This window comes from Ischnura elegans, chromosome X (genome assembly GCF_921293095.1).
Source record: "Ischnura elegans chromosome X, ioIscEleg1.1, whole genome shotgun sequence".
Classification (NCBI taxonomy): Eukaryota; Metazoa; Arthropoda; class Insecta; order Odonata; family Coenagrionidae; genus Ischnura; species Ischnura elegans.
Genome location: NC_060259.1, coordinates 81771805 through 81790171, shown reverse-complemented (window position 1 = coordinate 81790171; position 18367 = coordinate 81771805). Strand labels below are relative to the sequence as shown.

General features: G+C 37.8%; 1 protein-coding gene across 2 annotated transcripts; it reads right to left on the bottom strand.

The window, feature by feature from the left end:
- Nucleotides 1-1668: 1668 nt before the first annotated feature.
- LOC124170748 (run domain Beclin-1-interacting and cysteine-rich domain-containing protein) lies at nucleotides 1669-18367 on the bottom strand. Of its 2 annotated transcripts, XM_046549674.1 has the most exons (9): nucleotides 18200-18367; nucleotides 16345-17248; nucleotides 14511-15476; nucleotides 14312-14380; nucleotides 14037-14155; nucleotides 13747-13966; nucleotides 12655-12786; nucleotides 9266-9436; nucleotides 1669-2341 (listed from the first exon to the last, which is right to left on the bottom strand). In XM_046549674.1, exons 2-9 carry the CDS (start codon nucleotides 16675-16677, stop codon nucleotides 2222-2224), a joined length of 2130 nt encoding a protein of 709 aa, XP_046405630.1. In that variant the 5' UTR covers nucleotides 16678-17248; nucleotides 18200-18367; the 3' UTR covers nucleotides 1669-2221. The 2 variants fall into 2 exon arrangements, with proteins under 2 accessions (XP_046405630.1, XP_046405631.1); XM_046549675.1 differs by lacking the exon at nucleotides 14312-14380.

The window sequence follows — 18367 nt, the reverse complement described above, 5'->3', positions numbered from 1 at the left end:
ATGAAATTGAAGCCTTTTCCATTACCTGGTTAGTACAAGTTACGTAATCGGATAGCTTATTTATAGGCAATGACCATTCAAAAGCCAAGGCAGTTAAGAACAAAATGAAGGCAAATTCTAGAAGAATCACAGGGAAATTTTTTTTCAAAACTGGGATTTTAAAATGTTTCCATGAGATACTGTGGGAGGTGCTCTAACCAAGCAGCAATGAAAGATGACATCTTGCACTGTGATTTCATGGAGGCCTTAAGGAATGAGATTAGCAGAGCCAACCTGCCTGCTCTACATCCAGGTTAACTCTAATTTGCTACCAGTCGTTGCCTTGTCGCCTATCATTGTGACTCTGTTCCCCGTCATTGTGTTGCGCCCGTTGCTGGTTGTTAGATTTTTGCAAAGGAGAACCACTGCAGCGGAGAGACAGGAATTAATTGTGGCTTGCCACTGCTTGTATCCCATTTGGGCAGGCGGTTTTCGGTCGGTTTTTGCACATTTTTGTCTGCAACTTAACACAATATCAAGCTACAGCACTGGGACCAAGTCTCATTATGTGCGTGCAGAGATTCTTTGTCAAGCACACCAAACACCATCCCTATAGCACTTGGTATGACTGATATAGACCTTAGAGTATGACTGTACAAAATGCAGAGACTGGCAAGCAGCTAACTAAATATATATGGATGATACATAAAATATTCTTTAATTCCTTTGAGCACAAGAGTGTATCACAAGTACAAGCAGTAGAGCTCTGATTATTTATCCAAATTTTAAGGACAGTCCAAATGGATAACCAAAAGCTTCAGACAATACATTCCTAACCATTGCCTACGTAATTTTTACTTTAATTTCAATGAGATACTTTCTCTGCTTCTTTAGAACCTATCCCATGAAAAACAAGTTCTTCTTAGGTGAGAATAGAAGGGAATAGAAAAAGACGAGTTGGGAGAGTATGGTGGGACATCCTGAGGAAGTGATAGGCGGATGGTAAACAGTTACTCAAACATCTGATAATGGAGGCTTCACTGTGCTTACAAGTCCTTCACTTAAGCTCATTTAGTTAAATCATTAGATCAAATAGCATTAAAACCTATTTCTCAGCATAGCAACAGGATGTCTCTCTTAAGAGGAGGGAATAGAAAGATGTCAATTTCCAAGAAAACACTTCACCTGTTTAAGGAATTGTGGCACCTTAAGCATTCTGGATCATTGCATCCACCAAAGCATCTAAAGGGTCAGGATATCATGATGGTTGATAGTTATCCATGTTTTTCCTAATGGTCAACTAAGGATGGAATTAAGGTCCATGGTTCAATACCTGGTGGGGAGAATTTTTTTGTATTTATCTTAATAACTCACATAACTATAAGACTAGTATTTTACTTAAGAGTTAACCATGGTTTACCATTACACTTTCATTCATTCACTCTCCACATCTGACAAAATGGCCTACGACAATGTCCTTCAATTGTAGGTACACACAGCATGGAAATGCATTGCTGAAGTACCAACAGTGGGTAAAGGAATCTCACTTATAGATGCCTCATTTGCTGCTGGCAATACTCAGTACTTCACCACACAATATACATGAGTGCCTCTCTCAAATGAACTTTGATATTCTCTATTCCACTAAGCACCAATAACTTTTATATGGAAATGACAAGGAAAAGTTGGTTAGTTCATCACATTCAAAGCTTTTTAATACACACAAAAGAGGAACTCAATTAAAAATATTAATCTTCAAATAACAACAACAACAAGGAAAAAACAACAAAGTCAAAGAAATCGCAAGATACCTCAGCTTCTGCCAGAGTTCTGTCTATATGCTCACTACCGATTGATCACATCCTTTATGCACACGCATTATCTTCCTCTGGGCTGCATAATAGAAATATTTCTAGTAGCAAAAGTACAGGTTATGACTCTAATACATTAATATGTACATTTACCCAAATGTAATGGGTGTCCAAGGGCCTCCTTGGAAATAGCTCCTTTTTTTTTAGAAAAAAAAGAAGAAAAATTTGGTCCCTTCATATTCTCTGATGCAGAGGTTTTACTGTAAATGCAGAACAATTATAAAATATAGATCTCCAGATCCACACGAAATAATTTCTTGATGATCCTTTAAAAGTTTTGCCACCATTTTTTAACACTCCATTAGCTTTGCAGTAAAATACAATATGTATTCACAACCTCAAATCTCAGCATAGCAATAAACATAAAAATATCAAGATTCAAAAGGTTCAAGAAGGGTGATGTCCTCCCTCCTTTTCCTCCGATCACACTTTGGACAGGGCCGAGATGAATCAAGGCATGAAGAATGGAAAACAGCATTGCAATGGCCACACTGAAAGGTGAGAGAGAAGATATGAGAAAAATTTCACCATGGAAGGCAAGAGGAGTAACTACCATATTTGCATGAATCTAAGATAAATGCAACTCTAAGGTGAATTTTTTTGGAACTTTGGTTAAAAAAAAATTAATTTTGAAAAATAATTACCGTATGTATATCTCCAAATATAGTCCCCTCTGTTTCGCCCAAAATCTTTGGGAGATAAGTAATACTGTGGCCTATATCATGGCCCCCTTCAATAATTTAGTTTTAAAGGATGTATGCCTATAACGAAGTGCAAGCGCTAGAGCTAAGAATTAGGCAACCTGAACATCACCCTCAAGGTATGAATTATGATGTATTGGACATAATTATTTGCTGTTTCCAGCGATTAATTAAGATGTTTTTATTGATTACTGGAAACCAGAGACCATATTTTGAGGGAATTATTATTTCTTATGCAATTTCTCATTTCAAGCAAGTTCCGAGCTACAAGAACAAGATAACGTGCACTTTTCTGAAACCTTTTATAGCCGAGAAAAGTTACTGAAGGCCAATATAAAACGTATTAGAATTAAGTTTTCAAAATCATATTTATAAAATCACTACCTAGCTACACAGAAAAAAATAAAAAATGGGTGCTTTTCTAAGACAAACACAGGCGAATTCACGGACGTCAGGAAGTGCACCCAAAGTCTGATTTGCCGAAATGTTGCCAGATGCCAAAAAATGATTTTTTGTTTAAAACATAAAACAAATTTATTTAAATTATGGTGCAGCTATTTTGAACATGAGATTTATTGCAAAACTGTCCGCCAGCAAACTTGGGTATCCGTAATTTAGATTATGCCACCGGCAATAAAAAAATGCAACTCTCATTAATGGGAAATAAACCTCATCTTAGATTCGTTCAGATACAGTTATTTAAAAAATGCTACCTATAATTTTCTTTAACGCTTTAGACAGTGAAGAATGCTATGGAGAATCAGCATTACTCAGTTCATTTATTAAAATAACCACAAATAATGAAGGTAATAAAATTTCAATTTTGTGTTGCTCAAACATCTTCAAATATAGATTACTTATGCTATCAATTTTGTTTCAAAAAAAGGGCAAAAGAGAAGTATAAATAGGGAGTGCATCTTGAGCTATGAACAATTGACATCAGGGATAGAGTGAACAGTTATGAAGTGACCAAAAGTGCTTTTAGAAAAGTGAAACAGTGAGCATGAAATATATTAAGGCATTAAAGATGGATAGGTTGCGAATGGAAAAATATATAAAAACACAAGAATTGAGGCAATATACCAATGAATAAGGAGGAGGCATTTTTAAGCAACTTTGAAAGTTGTAGTTATGATCAGAACAAATAAACTCATAAGATGTAAAATATCAATGCCAGCATGATACCGGGACGTCAGCCACAAGGAATCAATCACCAGTTCCAAAGGAATTAGAGAATGAAATAATAAAGGAGTAATAGGAAATTACTTCACAAGACTTTCAGATATGTCGTTTCATTATCTTTTCCAATGCACTGCAAATATAACCAAATGGCTACCCAAAAGACTAGGAAGTTCAGAGAATTTAAGAATACATACATGAAAATAAAATTACCCTTAACTAGTTTTCATTGTCTAGCTCGAAAAACAAAGATAAAATAAATTCTCAATAGAGACAACTAGGTATACAGGCAATGTGTAAGGGAAAAAAGCTAGAAATGTGAAAATAATAGGAGTAAAACATAGGACAAGGTGGAACTGGAAAACAGGGACACAAAGAAAGTTTATTTAATTTTAATTTGTACGGAGAAGTGGCATACTGTGGTCAGATTCCAATAGAAAAATATTCCCAAGAAGGGGGATTCATCAAAATACCTATGAAAGACCAAACTTACATCAGAAGATATATACACTAAGATATATGGTGGTATGAGAAGGAATCACCACCCCAGCTAAGTGAAGAGGGCAAAGAAAAGAAAGCTCATGCACACAGGTACCAGACATCCAGATTACAATACATACATGTAAATATAAATGATATACACCGATGCCTCACTTTGCACGAGGGATGCATTCCTTGTGGTCTTTGCGCTAATCGAATCTGCATTATTCAAGACCATTTTAACATTGGGGAGATAGAGATGCGTTCCTGGTAGCATAGGTGTTCGGCATCAAATTGCGTATAATCAATGTATATTCTTGTTATTAGCCTTAGAAACCCTTACTTATAAAAACATTTACAGTTTAAAATATCTTTAATTATAAAAAAGTATTGCATTAAAAGACGTTTTTTCTCATTAAAAAAAATCTACACGTGCTTTTGAAATTCCCTCTTTTTGTATTGGCGGGCTAACATCTAGGAAAAAATGGATGCTTTCTCAGGGGTTCCTAATGCATTGCCAGTAGCAGACAAATTTTCCAACCGGTCTGAAAACAATAGGGTAGTTTCCTTCATCAAAGAAAATGAAATCCATTGATTGCAATTCCTTACATACCATTAGTGTATTCATAATGTACAAATTATTTGGTTTTAGAAATCCCAGTTTAAACGAATGCCAATGGTCAATTTTAACCTCATTTGAAAAAGGCCAGATTGGCGCCCATGTGATGCCACTCCACGTGATGTCACAGGGACTTAGGCCCGTATCATAAAAGTCCCCTCGAAGTTGAAGTTAAGGATGGCCTCGTTTGAAGCCGGCCTAGCTCGACGAGGAGATCCCTCGACCGCGTCATATCATAAAAGTCTCCTCCAGCTCGGCTCATAGGAGGAGGGGTTTGAGCCAGCGGAAATGACGCATTGTTGAGGACGATATTTCTGGTTTCAGAGTTGACAGTCTTCCAGCATTGTTCCATGTTCATTTTTTCGAATCGTATTTGCCCAGACATGCGCAGTAGCGATATACCGAATGCGGCCGGGGATATACCCGCCAATATCAACAATAGAAACAGAAATGGCTAACAAGGGGAATACACGACCTGACGACTGGGGTGGCCGATTGAGCTCAAATTTTCTGATTCGGTAGATCACGGCTATCAACTAAATATGCCGAAGCAAGGCGACGCACTTCTCAAAACTTTTCAAGAAAAAAGCAATTAAAGATCGTAAAAAACGGGTCTAAGGTATATATCCGGTATTTCCTTACATTTACTTGAAGACAGCGGTGGCCCAGTGGTAACGGTGGTTCGTTTTTGAGGTTGAGGTCGGTTTTATGATATCGTATCTCCTCCTCCTGACGACATTGAGGTGGAGGCCGGCTTCGAGGGGACTTTTATGATACGGGCCATAGTTTCCATACGAGTAGATAGGAGTTTTACATTGTCTGAGATTACCAATGCATGCATGAGGCATAGAGCTCAGGGAAACATGTCTTAATAATCACCTATTAAAACTGGCTATGGTCGGAAAGTTTCCTTCGTTTGATAGGGTATTAATAATCCTTATTTAAGCCAAGCACTACCTGCTAGCAGCCTGCATTAGCAGCCTGTGCCTAGCGGCGCACATGTCCTCGCCTCAAGGTCACCTCACTTTGCGGCAACAGGAACCAGAATGACGTCACACGGGCTTTTCCCAGCATTCATACTTAGCCATTGCGTTTTAGCGCGCTTGAAAATTTTCACTTTTCATTTAATCGCAATAAATAGATATCGTCATTTAAAAATCTAAAAGTGTGAAATACGTAGTCCAGGAGTAATAATCTTTTGATATAGGCAATAAAAAAATAAAAGGAAACCACCCTATTATTGTGACACCCAGGCCCTTTTGTTGCTCATACAAATGACAGGCAGATGCTATTTTGAATACCATTTCATTGCTCGAGGAGTTTGTCAATGATAAATCATAAATGGCTTCCCCAAGACATTAGCAGCTAATTGAAACAGTCTTTAAATGCCTTGAAACCTGACCCAGGTTTTACTTCCCTGAAAATAAATGAACGAGATTGCATTTTTTTCCAAAACAATATTGTCTCGTCAACATTAAAAACTAATGGAGAAGGAAAGGAGCCACTTTCGATCACAGCTTGGAGTTCATCAGAGAATTGTTGCAGCGACTGCCCTATCAGCCCTAGCAGATTCACCTGAAATCACTGCACTGAAAATGCCTGCCCCCATTTAAAATTTCAGGAACCAAACACAGCTTTCACTACATGTCTCGGAGCGATTACCACCCTCGTATTCTTTCACAGATTCAAATGAAGTCACAGCTTTTGCTAAATAACTGCCTGAGATAAAGGAACATCATTTAACCATTTATTATAAATCCAGGTGTAGTATATTATCCCGATTATCTGGGCTAATGATGGGGAGAGACGGCACCAATAATCGGAAAACACGGATGACCCAAACTTTCACTTAAATGTCTTGTAATGTTCATATTTTACGTAAAACAAACAATATATTATTATTAATGCCATTTTCTGCTATTTTAGAGTGCTTCCCTGACTCATTGAGACCTTCCTTTGCCATTTAGCGATCTTTTTAGTGGTGACAACATGGTTTTACTCTTATTATTAATGCTCCATGTAAGGCCTGGTTTCGAAAACCACACATCTGTGGCTGTGTGATCATGGATACAGAAAAGTGGTTAGCACGAATGTTTCAAAACCACTGCTTGACGTCAGAAACTACACTGTCAGGCACCACGTACTTGCTTGGTTTGCAACTGCTGAGGGACGTGTATCCGTGATCACGGAGCGAGGTCCTGCACTGCGAGGCTTGAAAAACAGGAACAAGGTGCTCCCGTGAATGCAGCTAACGAGCGATCGCTTCCATTTACGAAGGGGATCTAACGGAAATAATTAGCCCAGTGTATCCTAGCATTAATGAAGTAATTCCAATGATTTTGCGTCAGATTTTATTTTTTTATAAAGATCACAGAAAATATTGAGCGAGAGTGAAAATCATGCACAGATAATCTGCGACACAGATATACCGCAGCCGGATAATCAGGAGTCTGCTGTACTCAGAAGTCTTTCTGTTTTTTCCAGCAATGAACTTCGCATATGTGTTGACCGCTTGGTTGAAGTTGGTGCCGCTGATGTCACTGACGTTTTAACTTTGACTTTATTCAGAATAAGATTTCGTGAATTTAAAAATGCAATAAAGCTTTGATGCTCTCCATTTTCAAAGCAATAGGGTGGTTTCCTATTATTTTTTTTATTTCCTAAATAGATAATTTATTACTCCTGGAGTACGTACTTCACGCTTTTAGATTTTTAAATGACGATATCTATTTTTAGCAATTATATGAAAAGTGAAAATTTTCCAGCGCGCGAAAACACGACAGCTAAGTATGAATGCTGGGAAAACGCCGTGTGACGTCATTCTGGTTCCCGCTGTTGGCATGTGAGGTGACCTTGGGGCGAGGCTTTGAGCGCTGATTCGATGCAGGCTACTAGCAGGTAGTGCTTGGCTTAAATAAGGATTATTAATACCCTATCAAACGAAGGAAACTTTCCGACCTTAGGCAGTTTTAATACGCGATTATTAAGACATTTTTCCCTGAACTCTGTGCCTCACGCAAGCATTAATTATCTCAGACGATGTAAAACTCCTATCTACTCGTAAAGAAACTAGGTCCCTGTGACGTCACATGGAGTGGCATCGCATGGGCGCCAATATGGCCTTTTTCAAATGCGGTTAAAATTGACCATTGGCTTTCGTTTAAACTGGGATTTCTAAAACCAAATAATTTTTATATTATGAATACACTAATGGTGGGTAACTTATCGCAATCAATGCCTTCCGTTTTCTTTGATGAAGGAAACTACCCTATTGGCCACTTTCAATTTCTCTTCTAGGTTCACGCTTTCTCTTGATAACTTCTTCATTTTTCTATCCGCATTCCTATTTTTTGCCATTGTTCACTTGATTTTTACTCCCTATGGCTCTATCAAAATCACTTTCTACTGCTGAACAACTCCCGCACTGTATTCCTGATATGCGCCAATGACTGCTGGGAGGGAAAGAAGCCACTGAGACCACAGCCACTGTTTGAGGCCATCTCTGTCGGACCCTTTTACATGTTGATGTTATTCATATGCAACTCGGCTATCATGGCTCCATTTCACCCCCATGGATACCGAAGACCTTGAAGACTTAAAGATGGACCCTTAAGTCAATTCGCTCGATAACGTATGACGGCAAAAATTATGTCTCAAAAAGTATTGCTTGAAAAAACTCATTTCCACTAGCTCCAAACTTAATTAAGGATCTAAATAGACTAATGTCATTTTGTTAAAGAGATGAGTTAAATTACTTTGGTAGGTCAGCTATCTGGACCGCATGAAGAGTCTTTTAGCCTTTGTGCAGCAATGGATTTCGACAAATATATAAACAAAGAAGATTTGAGGCAAGCAATGCCATTAATATATGTAAAAAATGAGAGCAATTTCAAGTGTACTTAGCACAAGTTCACGTTAACTCAAGAAAGCGTTTTAAGGTTATTTGGTTCAGCTAAGCAGCGTTGGAACAAATTTGCACTAGATATTCAAGAATAAGTTGTAAATTACTGCAGGAAAAATAAATTCGTTAAAGGAGCAAGTAGTAAGATATCCTTACTCCCTGAATTTGTAAATTAGGCCCCTAGTCATAAGATGCTGCGTGGATGGAATAATACGCATTTCATTTGTCAATGCATGTACACACCATAATGTACATGTTATTTTCAGTTAAAAGAAGCAGATTGTCAAATCTTGGATAAAGAGGAAATGGTCATGGTTAAAGGTTGTATAGGGCTGTATCTACATACTGATTGTTGAGTTGATAGACAGCTAATCGAAGAACCCTTAAAATCATCAGAATAGAGCCTTTCTCAGCTTAGCAAATAGAATGCTGCTAATGCATGCCGAACTTGCTTCATTCACCTGAGCTACCACCTTTCAACAATGAAAACATGTCTTTGAGAAGAGAAAATACATTAGCAAAAATAAAAGCTCACCCGGTAAGTTGAATCAGTATCAAAAGGATAAATCACTTTTGGATTTTTACACATTTCACATATAAAAGCTTTCTGGCTGCAGAGCCAGCAGCTCAAGACATGATTTCGAGCAAAGGTCACCACTTGCTGCAAAAAATGTGCTAGAGCACCAGTTGGTATTTGTTGCAGATCCTGCAATGAGGAAAACAGAATGCAGTGAGGAATCATTAAAAATTAACGCATGAATTTTACAAGAAACCCTTTTCATTTTTAATTTATTGCCTATAGCAGCATATAATTGAGCATGGCCAGAGATACATTACCCTCATCACAAGGGGTCAGAGGTTTATAATTTTTGGTGAAAATACTATGATTAAGTCCCTAAATTGTTCCCCCTCCATCTAAACCTGCCATCCTTTCTACCCCACAAAAGGTACACCAAATAATACGAGCCATCAATAAAAGCAGTTTGTGTCTGCTGCTCACAAGTACCAGCAGGGTTATTCCACTAATCGTATGGCCGGGCCATAAGTCGAAATCGACCATAACTACGGCCTCGAGACATACGTATGGCTTCGAGCGATTCTACTCTGAGCGAAAGGCCATAAGTCGGGCGGTAGCTATGGCCTAAAGGCCGTAATATTATGGCCTGCCTAGGAGGCGGTCATAACACGGGCCATACGAAATAACATTGCTCGCCTAAGGTGTTATAAAAGAAACTTACGAAGTGTCATCGATTACATAGCGATTGTTTCAAGAAATATATGAATATTGTGGGTGAGCACATACGGATTCAACGGGCATTGGCTAGATATATTTAAAAAAGACGTCGATTTCATAAGGAGGATACGGGATATGTGTAGGTAATCCGTTCGCATACAATGACGATATTTTCATTAACTATTTCCGTGCGTCAAAAGTTGTTACTTAATTTTTAAGTAGATATAGCGGATGAGCTAAAAGTTCGCTTGTAGTTAAAAAGTTAGGAATACTTTTAACGGATGCTCTGCTATAAAGTGAACGGAGGAACGGGCCCGTTCCTCTTCCCGGAGCCGGCTTTTATTTGCTTTCTGTGCTACATTTGCTAGCAGATTCCTTACTTGTTTCGAAAAGCTGTAGGTAGTTTGAAATATCCGCTATTAAATGTTTTATATTTTAAGATTCTCGTAGCATAACGGTTCATGAGGGAGGATATCTAAGAAACATAGAGCAAGAAATTTTTTTGGCAGTAAGGCAATCTTCAGTAAGTCGATGCGTAAAGGACAAATGTCGTCCACAAATCAAGGAAAGAATGATAGTCTCATACTGATGTTTTAACTTTATACAGCTACCGAAACATAAGCCTCTGATAATAAAATTAATGAAACTTAAAGTTTCAATTTCATCTTTAGATTTCGTGCATTGGCTGGATTTATAAGGCTTTTGGGGGCAAATGATTGCAGCCATGAGACAATAGTTACACCATTGGAAGGAGAGGAAGGGGGTTAGAACTACAATAGGATGTCATGTTCTAACTCTATCCATTACATGCACAATTCACGAATATTATAATACTGCACGGTACAAATTTCTTCTGCTTCTTCTCGCCCGTGATTTGCGTTCTTCACTTGTTTTAAAGATCTTCAACGTCTGCCGCTAGATTAGTGTTTAAAGAAAATCCAAATTTATCCTTTAATAAGAGTCCATTTCGGTTAAGGAACATATAATTAATTTTTTATTCACGTTAGAACAAACTACCTTCTCAAAAAAATGACTAGTATATAAAAAAGTGAACCAAACTTATAGTACGAATTATAATTCTCATACTCGCCTGCAGAAAGGGCGTTAAGACTTTTGGCCGGGCCATACGATATGGCCCCTCGAGAGTGGAATCGGTTTAGGCCGTAATTTCGGGTCAGACCATAAGAAACTTACGGCCGGCCATACGTATGGCCCCGTTTAGTAGAATAGCCCTGCAGAGACATGTACAGTTGAGGACCTCAAATCCAGAATCCGGAAACCCGGAAAACCAGAAATCCGGAAAGTTTGAAAATTCCCCAGCGTAGTGTTTCAACTTGCCACGTTGTGCCAGCAAATTAAGTTGAAACTCTCTGAGCCTTGTTCTGGGACGAGTAGGAAGTTAGCACATGCTATGAACATATGCTAACAACCTAGGCAGGGACAAGTAGGGATCTCAAATATCGAGTACAAGAGCCTGAACGCATTTATAAATTAATTAATTAACAAAATGTACCATGAAGACCAGAAATCCAGAAACCCTTTGGTCCAAAGCTTTCCGGATTTGAGGTCCTCAACTGTAGCTTGTATAAAGTGGCAAAACATACAAAATATTTCTCCATCAGAAAGTCAGTCAGTGATCACAAACTGGCTGTCATAAGTTACGCCTGGACACAATAGTATACACTTCAGGTGAATGCATGCTGGAGCTGGAACCAAGAACAGAGACCAAGAACCACTATGAACTGAATCAAAAGTGGAACTCATAAATCCTTTGTTTAAATTCATGTAGTCTAGCTAAATGTAAGTAAACCTCTAGGTCAATAAACAGATTCATACAGTTCTCATCTAATTTTGGAAATGAATTAAAGTTATTTTTCTTTTAGAATATATTTGTGATTCTTGAATCAATATGTTCTTAAATCAACATATTTGTTCTATACCTGAACATTTGGAAAAATTATAATTTATCTACAGACAATTATAACACGATTTATTCCCTCTGAATGCCAAATAACTTTATACAACTAGAAAAAAAATGGAAGATGGAGAAACTGAGCAGAAAGAAATGAATGTAAAGTTGGCTAACAATGCATTACCATTGAGCATCATGTAGTACACCTAGGCATTATACCAAGCCATAAAAAAATACCTCCACCACAAATATACAAATGAAATAAGTTTAGGCTCATAATTATAGGTGAAATAATATATAAAATAGCAAAGTGCATGGGTATATTAAACCTCATCAGTTGTGCACTAATGAAGTGATTGCACATCATTTAAATGATTTCATCCTATACAAAAATGAACGAAATGGTTTACAATGAATTTCATGCAGTTGTGGAGTTTAAAATACATTTTGATTTAGAAAAAATAGGAAGAGAAATTTGAATACTTTCAAATTGATACCTTTTAACAAGCTTATAACATGGATTAAAAAATAATTTGCTTAAAAAAGTCAACTTATTAGAAGAAAATGTATGTGTGCATGCAATGTTCGTTGAAATGTGGATTCCGACTAAATTTCCACATAAAGTATATTTTTGCCCCTCTGGCACACTACTAGCACTTCAGAATTCAAAATCAGACTTCTAAATTAAAATGTAAATTTCTACCCTCAACAACATTAGAGTTCAACACAAACAATGGGAATTAAAATAAGAAATTTAACTAATGTTGAATATACCCACCAGCACTGAATAAAGATGGACATGTTCATATAAGTAACTTCTCGGCCAAACTCTCTTCTGCAATTCCTCTATTATTGGCTCTCGGCATGTGAATAGATAAGCACGCAGCAAATTAAGCTGAATCCTCATTGTCTGAAAGAATAAAACCATACGTATCAGTAAAGACTCAGTCAAGTCTTAATAATACCAATAACTATTAAAGATTGCATTTTATAGTTTCATGCTGAACAAAATGAATTTTATTTTCCAGAAACACTTTGAAGCCTGGGGAGTTAAAATTCAAATGGGTCCCAAATGCCAGGGCTTTTGCTTTTTAATCCACCAAAATTGACCCAAGGTGGACAGCTCAGAGCCTACTGGCCTAATTGTTCATTTACGAGCTACATAGGGCCGTACCATGCCAATGAATAAAGGATAAGGGGCCAAGGCAAATGCCAAAGGAAGATAAGTGTGAGGAAAAATGGCAGCATAATGTACAGGCAAAATCATTACAACCTAAGCAGTGCTCCAGCTCAAAGTGGTACACTACCATTTACACAGCAGAAAGCACAACATTTGAAAAGTAATTGCAGCCATTTATTGGCCATATTTGTATGCAAACTCTACGCAAGACTGTAATCATAATTGTGTGAACAATATTGAATATACTGATGCATATCATGAATTTTGTAAATATTGTATTGTAATAATCATCAGTGAAAAATCTCAAAATATCTCTAAGCATTTTAAATTGCAAATGTTGCTTTGTATTCATAAATGAAATAATGCATGTGGTTAACATTCAGCAATAAAGGGCCAATAACTGCGGTTGCTAAAATGAACTACGTCTCACAATGACAACACTAAATTCATACTTACCACAGATTATAATGAAAAATTTAAGGGAATAATGGCCAAGGGTATCTAAAGAAATAGGAAATCATGACTGTCAGCAGCAAAGCTTTTCAACAACGTGGTAAGCCACCTTAAGCCACTGAGGAAAAGTATGCAGCCTGAGTCATATTTATGTATGGGGTTCAAAGTGTTAATACATGACAGCATTCCAAGTTCTCTCAAGTATGGATCAACTCCATACATGCCATTCATACATACTTGCAATCGAGCCATATCATCAACAGCATTGTATAGAGTGGGGTTCAAGACTTTTAAATCAAGTAGTGGCTGGTGTTGGATTTCATTCAGGAAAGCAGCTGCCGAGCGTGACACTGGATATTTTTTGAAGTCCCAATTATGCACAACTCTCGCTGGAATTATCATCTCATCTTCAAGCTGACATTCTGAGCAATAGTATGCTCCTAAAAATGAGCAGACCCTAAAGAATTCAATAAGGATTAAATAGAATCCTACAACAATTTACATAGCACAAGGAATGTATATCTTACTTGGCATCTCCTAAGGAAATTCCAATTGGATGGTTACAGCTGGCACAACAATATTTTTGAGAATCCAAGCCAGGCTCATTAGCAATTTTCCCTAATTTTCCAACAAAGGTCCGAAATTCCTATAAAAAGAGAAAAAAAGAATATTTTAGTATGAAGCGATGTGAATGCATGCAGATATAAAGGCAAAGGCTAAGAGTGTCAAAAACTACTGAGCAGGAATAAAGATAAAATTTAGAGCATACACCACATTTAAGAACTTTAACTTGGATACTTACAGGAATATCAAAAAGAGCAGTTGGAGACATGGGAACCACTTCAAATCCCAATCCATACAATGGAAAAAACTACACAAAGACACAAATGGGGACTGTGATGTACTAGGATATTCCAAAAAGTCCTAAACTTTGGACCTAAATTACTCATACAGCCATAAACTAGATACATATCTAAATTTAAAAGACAGCAAATACTTACAGGATCCTCAGGCTCTACATTTGGGCACTCATTCACAGGAACTGAACCTTCAAATTTCTGCAGGAAGTCCCTTAAATCAGGTGTCTTCACATATGAGCTAGAGAGGAGATTGTAACTTTCTAATAGAGAGTGGTAACTCTGCATTTCACCAGGACTTTTTAAACTTTTAGCTGAAACCATGTTCTTGGTCACTGAGGACTTCTTTCTTTCCCTTGATTCAGCTACCTCTCCACTCGCATCATCGTCATCTCTGTCGGCCACTTCATCAAACGACGATGACCAACCAACTCTTCCCGCCAATGAATTCCCCAAACTTCCACAGTTGGCCTCACCACTCATCAGCTCAGTTCTCTGGGGCACGTCAGTGCCACCACTACATTGTTCTTTTGTTTCACTAGGCTTAGCTGCGGCTTCAACTAGTTTTCGCTCACTATCACACTTGACACCATTGTCAACGGGAGGCGAACTACTTATGTTTGCTCCCAGGATGATTTTTAGCTTCTCATCCTCATCTAAACCTGAGGCCTGACTGAGCAATGAACCATGTGGGGAGCCTGAGAACCCTTCAGCATTGTCATGTGGCCTGCGAAGGGAAATTCGACTAGCTTCCTCGGGTTGCTCGTCCATTTTACGGGCGACATCCACACCAGAGGGGATTGGGCAGGAACGCATTGGAGGGGTCCAGATGGCAGAGAGCAAAAGTGGGGCATCTGTCCATGTGTTAAGCACACTTGAGTTGCAGGCCAAGGCAAAGGGGTATGACTCAATACCCTGCATAAGCTGTTGTATCACTTCCAGCAGTTCCACATCTCTGAGCAATGCAGTCCGCTGGTAATAAGGACTGAGGGCACTTGGATCCCGTCTCATTGCACCCAAATAGCTAGGTAAGAGTCCATCATTCAAAGCCTGACGAAGCCATGCCCGACAGTGGCCAACATCAGTTTGGATTTGTGAAAGGTCAAGAATCTGCAGGATGGAGAGAACAATAATCAACTACAATCCACATCAATAATCAAGCTGCAGTTCACATCATTTAGAGCAGCGGATCCCAACCTTTTTTTTCCTCCCATACCCCTCTATATCTCCCCTATATCCTCCCATACCCCGCTATATCCCCTATATAACTAATTTATTGAACATTTTATTACATAATTTCACTATGGGTAGGTGATACTTTTAGTTATAAATAATTGTATAAATAGATAATTTGTTTTAAATACCCCACATTACATGTACACATATTTTCTGGATAAGAGATACATATATTGTTCCTGGCATCCGCCCTTATAGATTATTTTCAGCGTACCCCCGACTGGTTCGTCACGCACCCCCTAGGGATGCATATACCACTGGTTGGGAACCACTGATTTAGAGGGATTTGTTCAGTTAATGGCCACATTTACGGGCAGTGAGAGCTCAGAGCTCTCTATAACAATACAGCATTGCCCACCTACAATTAAAATTTGAGCTACTTGCTGGAACAATCAGCAACAATTTTTAAGGCAAGTAGTAGCCAAATAGATTGCTCCAAGAAATGACTGAAGGCTTATACAGAGAGGCTACAAACAAGTTGAATTCAGGGGAAAATTCCACAGCTGTTGTGGCAGCATTCTTGAGTACTCACTGCCCCTGAATGCACCCAGCATTAAAAAAGTACACCCATTACTAATAAGGAAAGTATATCATGCAGGAGGAATATTCACATGCCAACCACGACTTCCTTGGCACACCAGACAGATATTTACCTAACAAGGAGTTTAAGTCCTAGCCATTTCCTCATATTCATAACTGCTAAGAACAACTTTAACATATTATAAGGAGACAGATATACTACCTGACAAATTATGTTCCTATGAGAGAAAACCAGGAGAGGGCCCCAAAAGTTTGGTTCTGGGCGTTGATCAACATCTCCAGATATGACCATTGAAACTCGCTTGATGAATGTATCCTTTAACCCATGAATGAAGACAGCTTCTAAACTGACACACAAGGAGTTGGTAGCATCGGTGTTATCGAGGGTATTTCCATAGCCTTCTCCCTTTTCCTTCAACTCCAAATGGACTTCTTTCACACTCTCCGAAAGATGGCACATTAAGGATCTTTTCACCAAAGTGTCTTTCCCCTCCACTGTCATCCTTGCCGAAACTGATTTCAGTATTGAATTCATCGTGTAATTTATGAATAGATCTAGAGGTATTCCAATAGACAACCACCATAAAAATGTGGTGATAGCACTTGAATTGATGTGTACCACACACAAACAACACAAGTACTCTGACCAACGAAAAGTGATTTTAAGTTAAGCTCTCTTCAAGAATTCCTAATCATTGGTCATGACTATTACTAATCTCAAACATGCAAATTAAGAGTGCAAGATGGAAAGGAATAAGGCTTGTGAATCAAGAAGCTTAGAAGTTGGCATTATTTAAAAAAATCTGAGCATATATACATCACAAATCCATTTTTATAATGGTTAGAAGATGACCGTGACAGCATGAATTACCAAAACTAGAACTACTACATTCTTATGAATCACATAGAATTGACAGTGGCTAAATAAAATTTTGGTGAGGTAGATATCTGCTGTTATTTATCACATGGGTTGTGATACCCCAGCACATCTTTGAACACAACCAGAGGACGCCTCTGTAACTATGGATATGACATATTTACGTCTCATGACTTCAGTGCGAGAAAACATTCAGAGGGCTTAGAGATGCACTGCTGCCACCAACAATCTGCAAAAAATGATAAATCATCAGCTACAGTTGTTCCCCAAAAGCTAATGAAGAAAATAATAAGATTTTAAAGAGGATTTAAAATACTCAAAATTCAAACTAGAACTACAGGAATAACAATAATTATATCTGATGACGATAAAAAATTCCATTTTGAAGGATTGCAAGTTTGCAAAAAATAAAATAGGACGCATGATATACAAAAGGCAAGGAGAAAAATGAAGAGGAGCTCTGGAAGTTGAAATTATGGCTTTAATATGGAAAAGACCACGGATCGTGTCAATCTTGAGTTTTGACAAAATAAAATAATGTGACAACAGGTGAAGTATTTTAAAAACGTATCAAGGTCAACTTAATAGACGAAAATGAACAATTTCTGATACCATTCCGAGGTTAATAATCATTTCAACCGCCTCAGAGTTATCAAAAGTTATGGGAACATGGTCAAACCCTATCTCGAAAAACAGTCGGATGAAAATAGGCTTTTTAGATCCCTACATCGCAACGTTATCTCACAATGTTCTTATTGCTACATAAGTACTGTACTAAAGGGGCAGAGTTTTGTAGATTCTTCGTAACGAATCAATAATTGTGGTTAACAAATGCTGGGAAGACTTCAACTTGGTATGCAAGCTTTGATCTCGAATACGAGGCTAACAAAATCAACTTGTTGGTAGATTAGATGACTGAATAAACTATTTTTAAATGAACGCCCACTGCAAACACTCATAAATACAAATAATCTTTGGTTTCCAATTGAAAAGAGACATCACTTCAGAAAAAGAAACAATTACGTCTTAGAATATAATGCATGAATGAGAAGTGTTTTCCACTCTAAACTTGAGCCAAATTTCTTATTAACGATGAATTCAAAAATGTGACAGCTGGAAGATAACAAACATCACTCGATAACAACAATCTGATTTGTGATACGAAATTAAATTAGCTTACCTGCCATTTATTTTAACATCATTTCGATAGATAACATAATTGGCGCTTATGGAGGAATCACGAGATCATTGCTCAACAAACTCACTAATCCAAAAACAAACGTCCTAATTCATTACTTCTTCCGTCCTTAATATCCATTCATCTCATCCAGACGACGGTAGCATTCGT

Excerpts from the sequence above, each read along its gene's own strand:
- LOC124170748 (XM_046549674.1), bottom strand. The coding sequence starts at position 16,677 with ATGAATTCAATACTGAAATCAGTTTCGGCAAGGATGACAGTGGAGGGG. Across the intron at positions 14,381-14,510 it reads ATGTAGAGCCTGAGGATCCT|TTTTTTCCATTGTATGGATT; the intron begins GTAAGTATTTGC and ends GTCTTTGTGTAG. Across the intron at positions 12,787-13,746 it reads ATGATATGGCTCGATTGCAA|ACAATGAGGATTCAGCTTAA; the intron begins GTATGTATGAAT and ends TTATTCTTTCAG.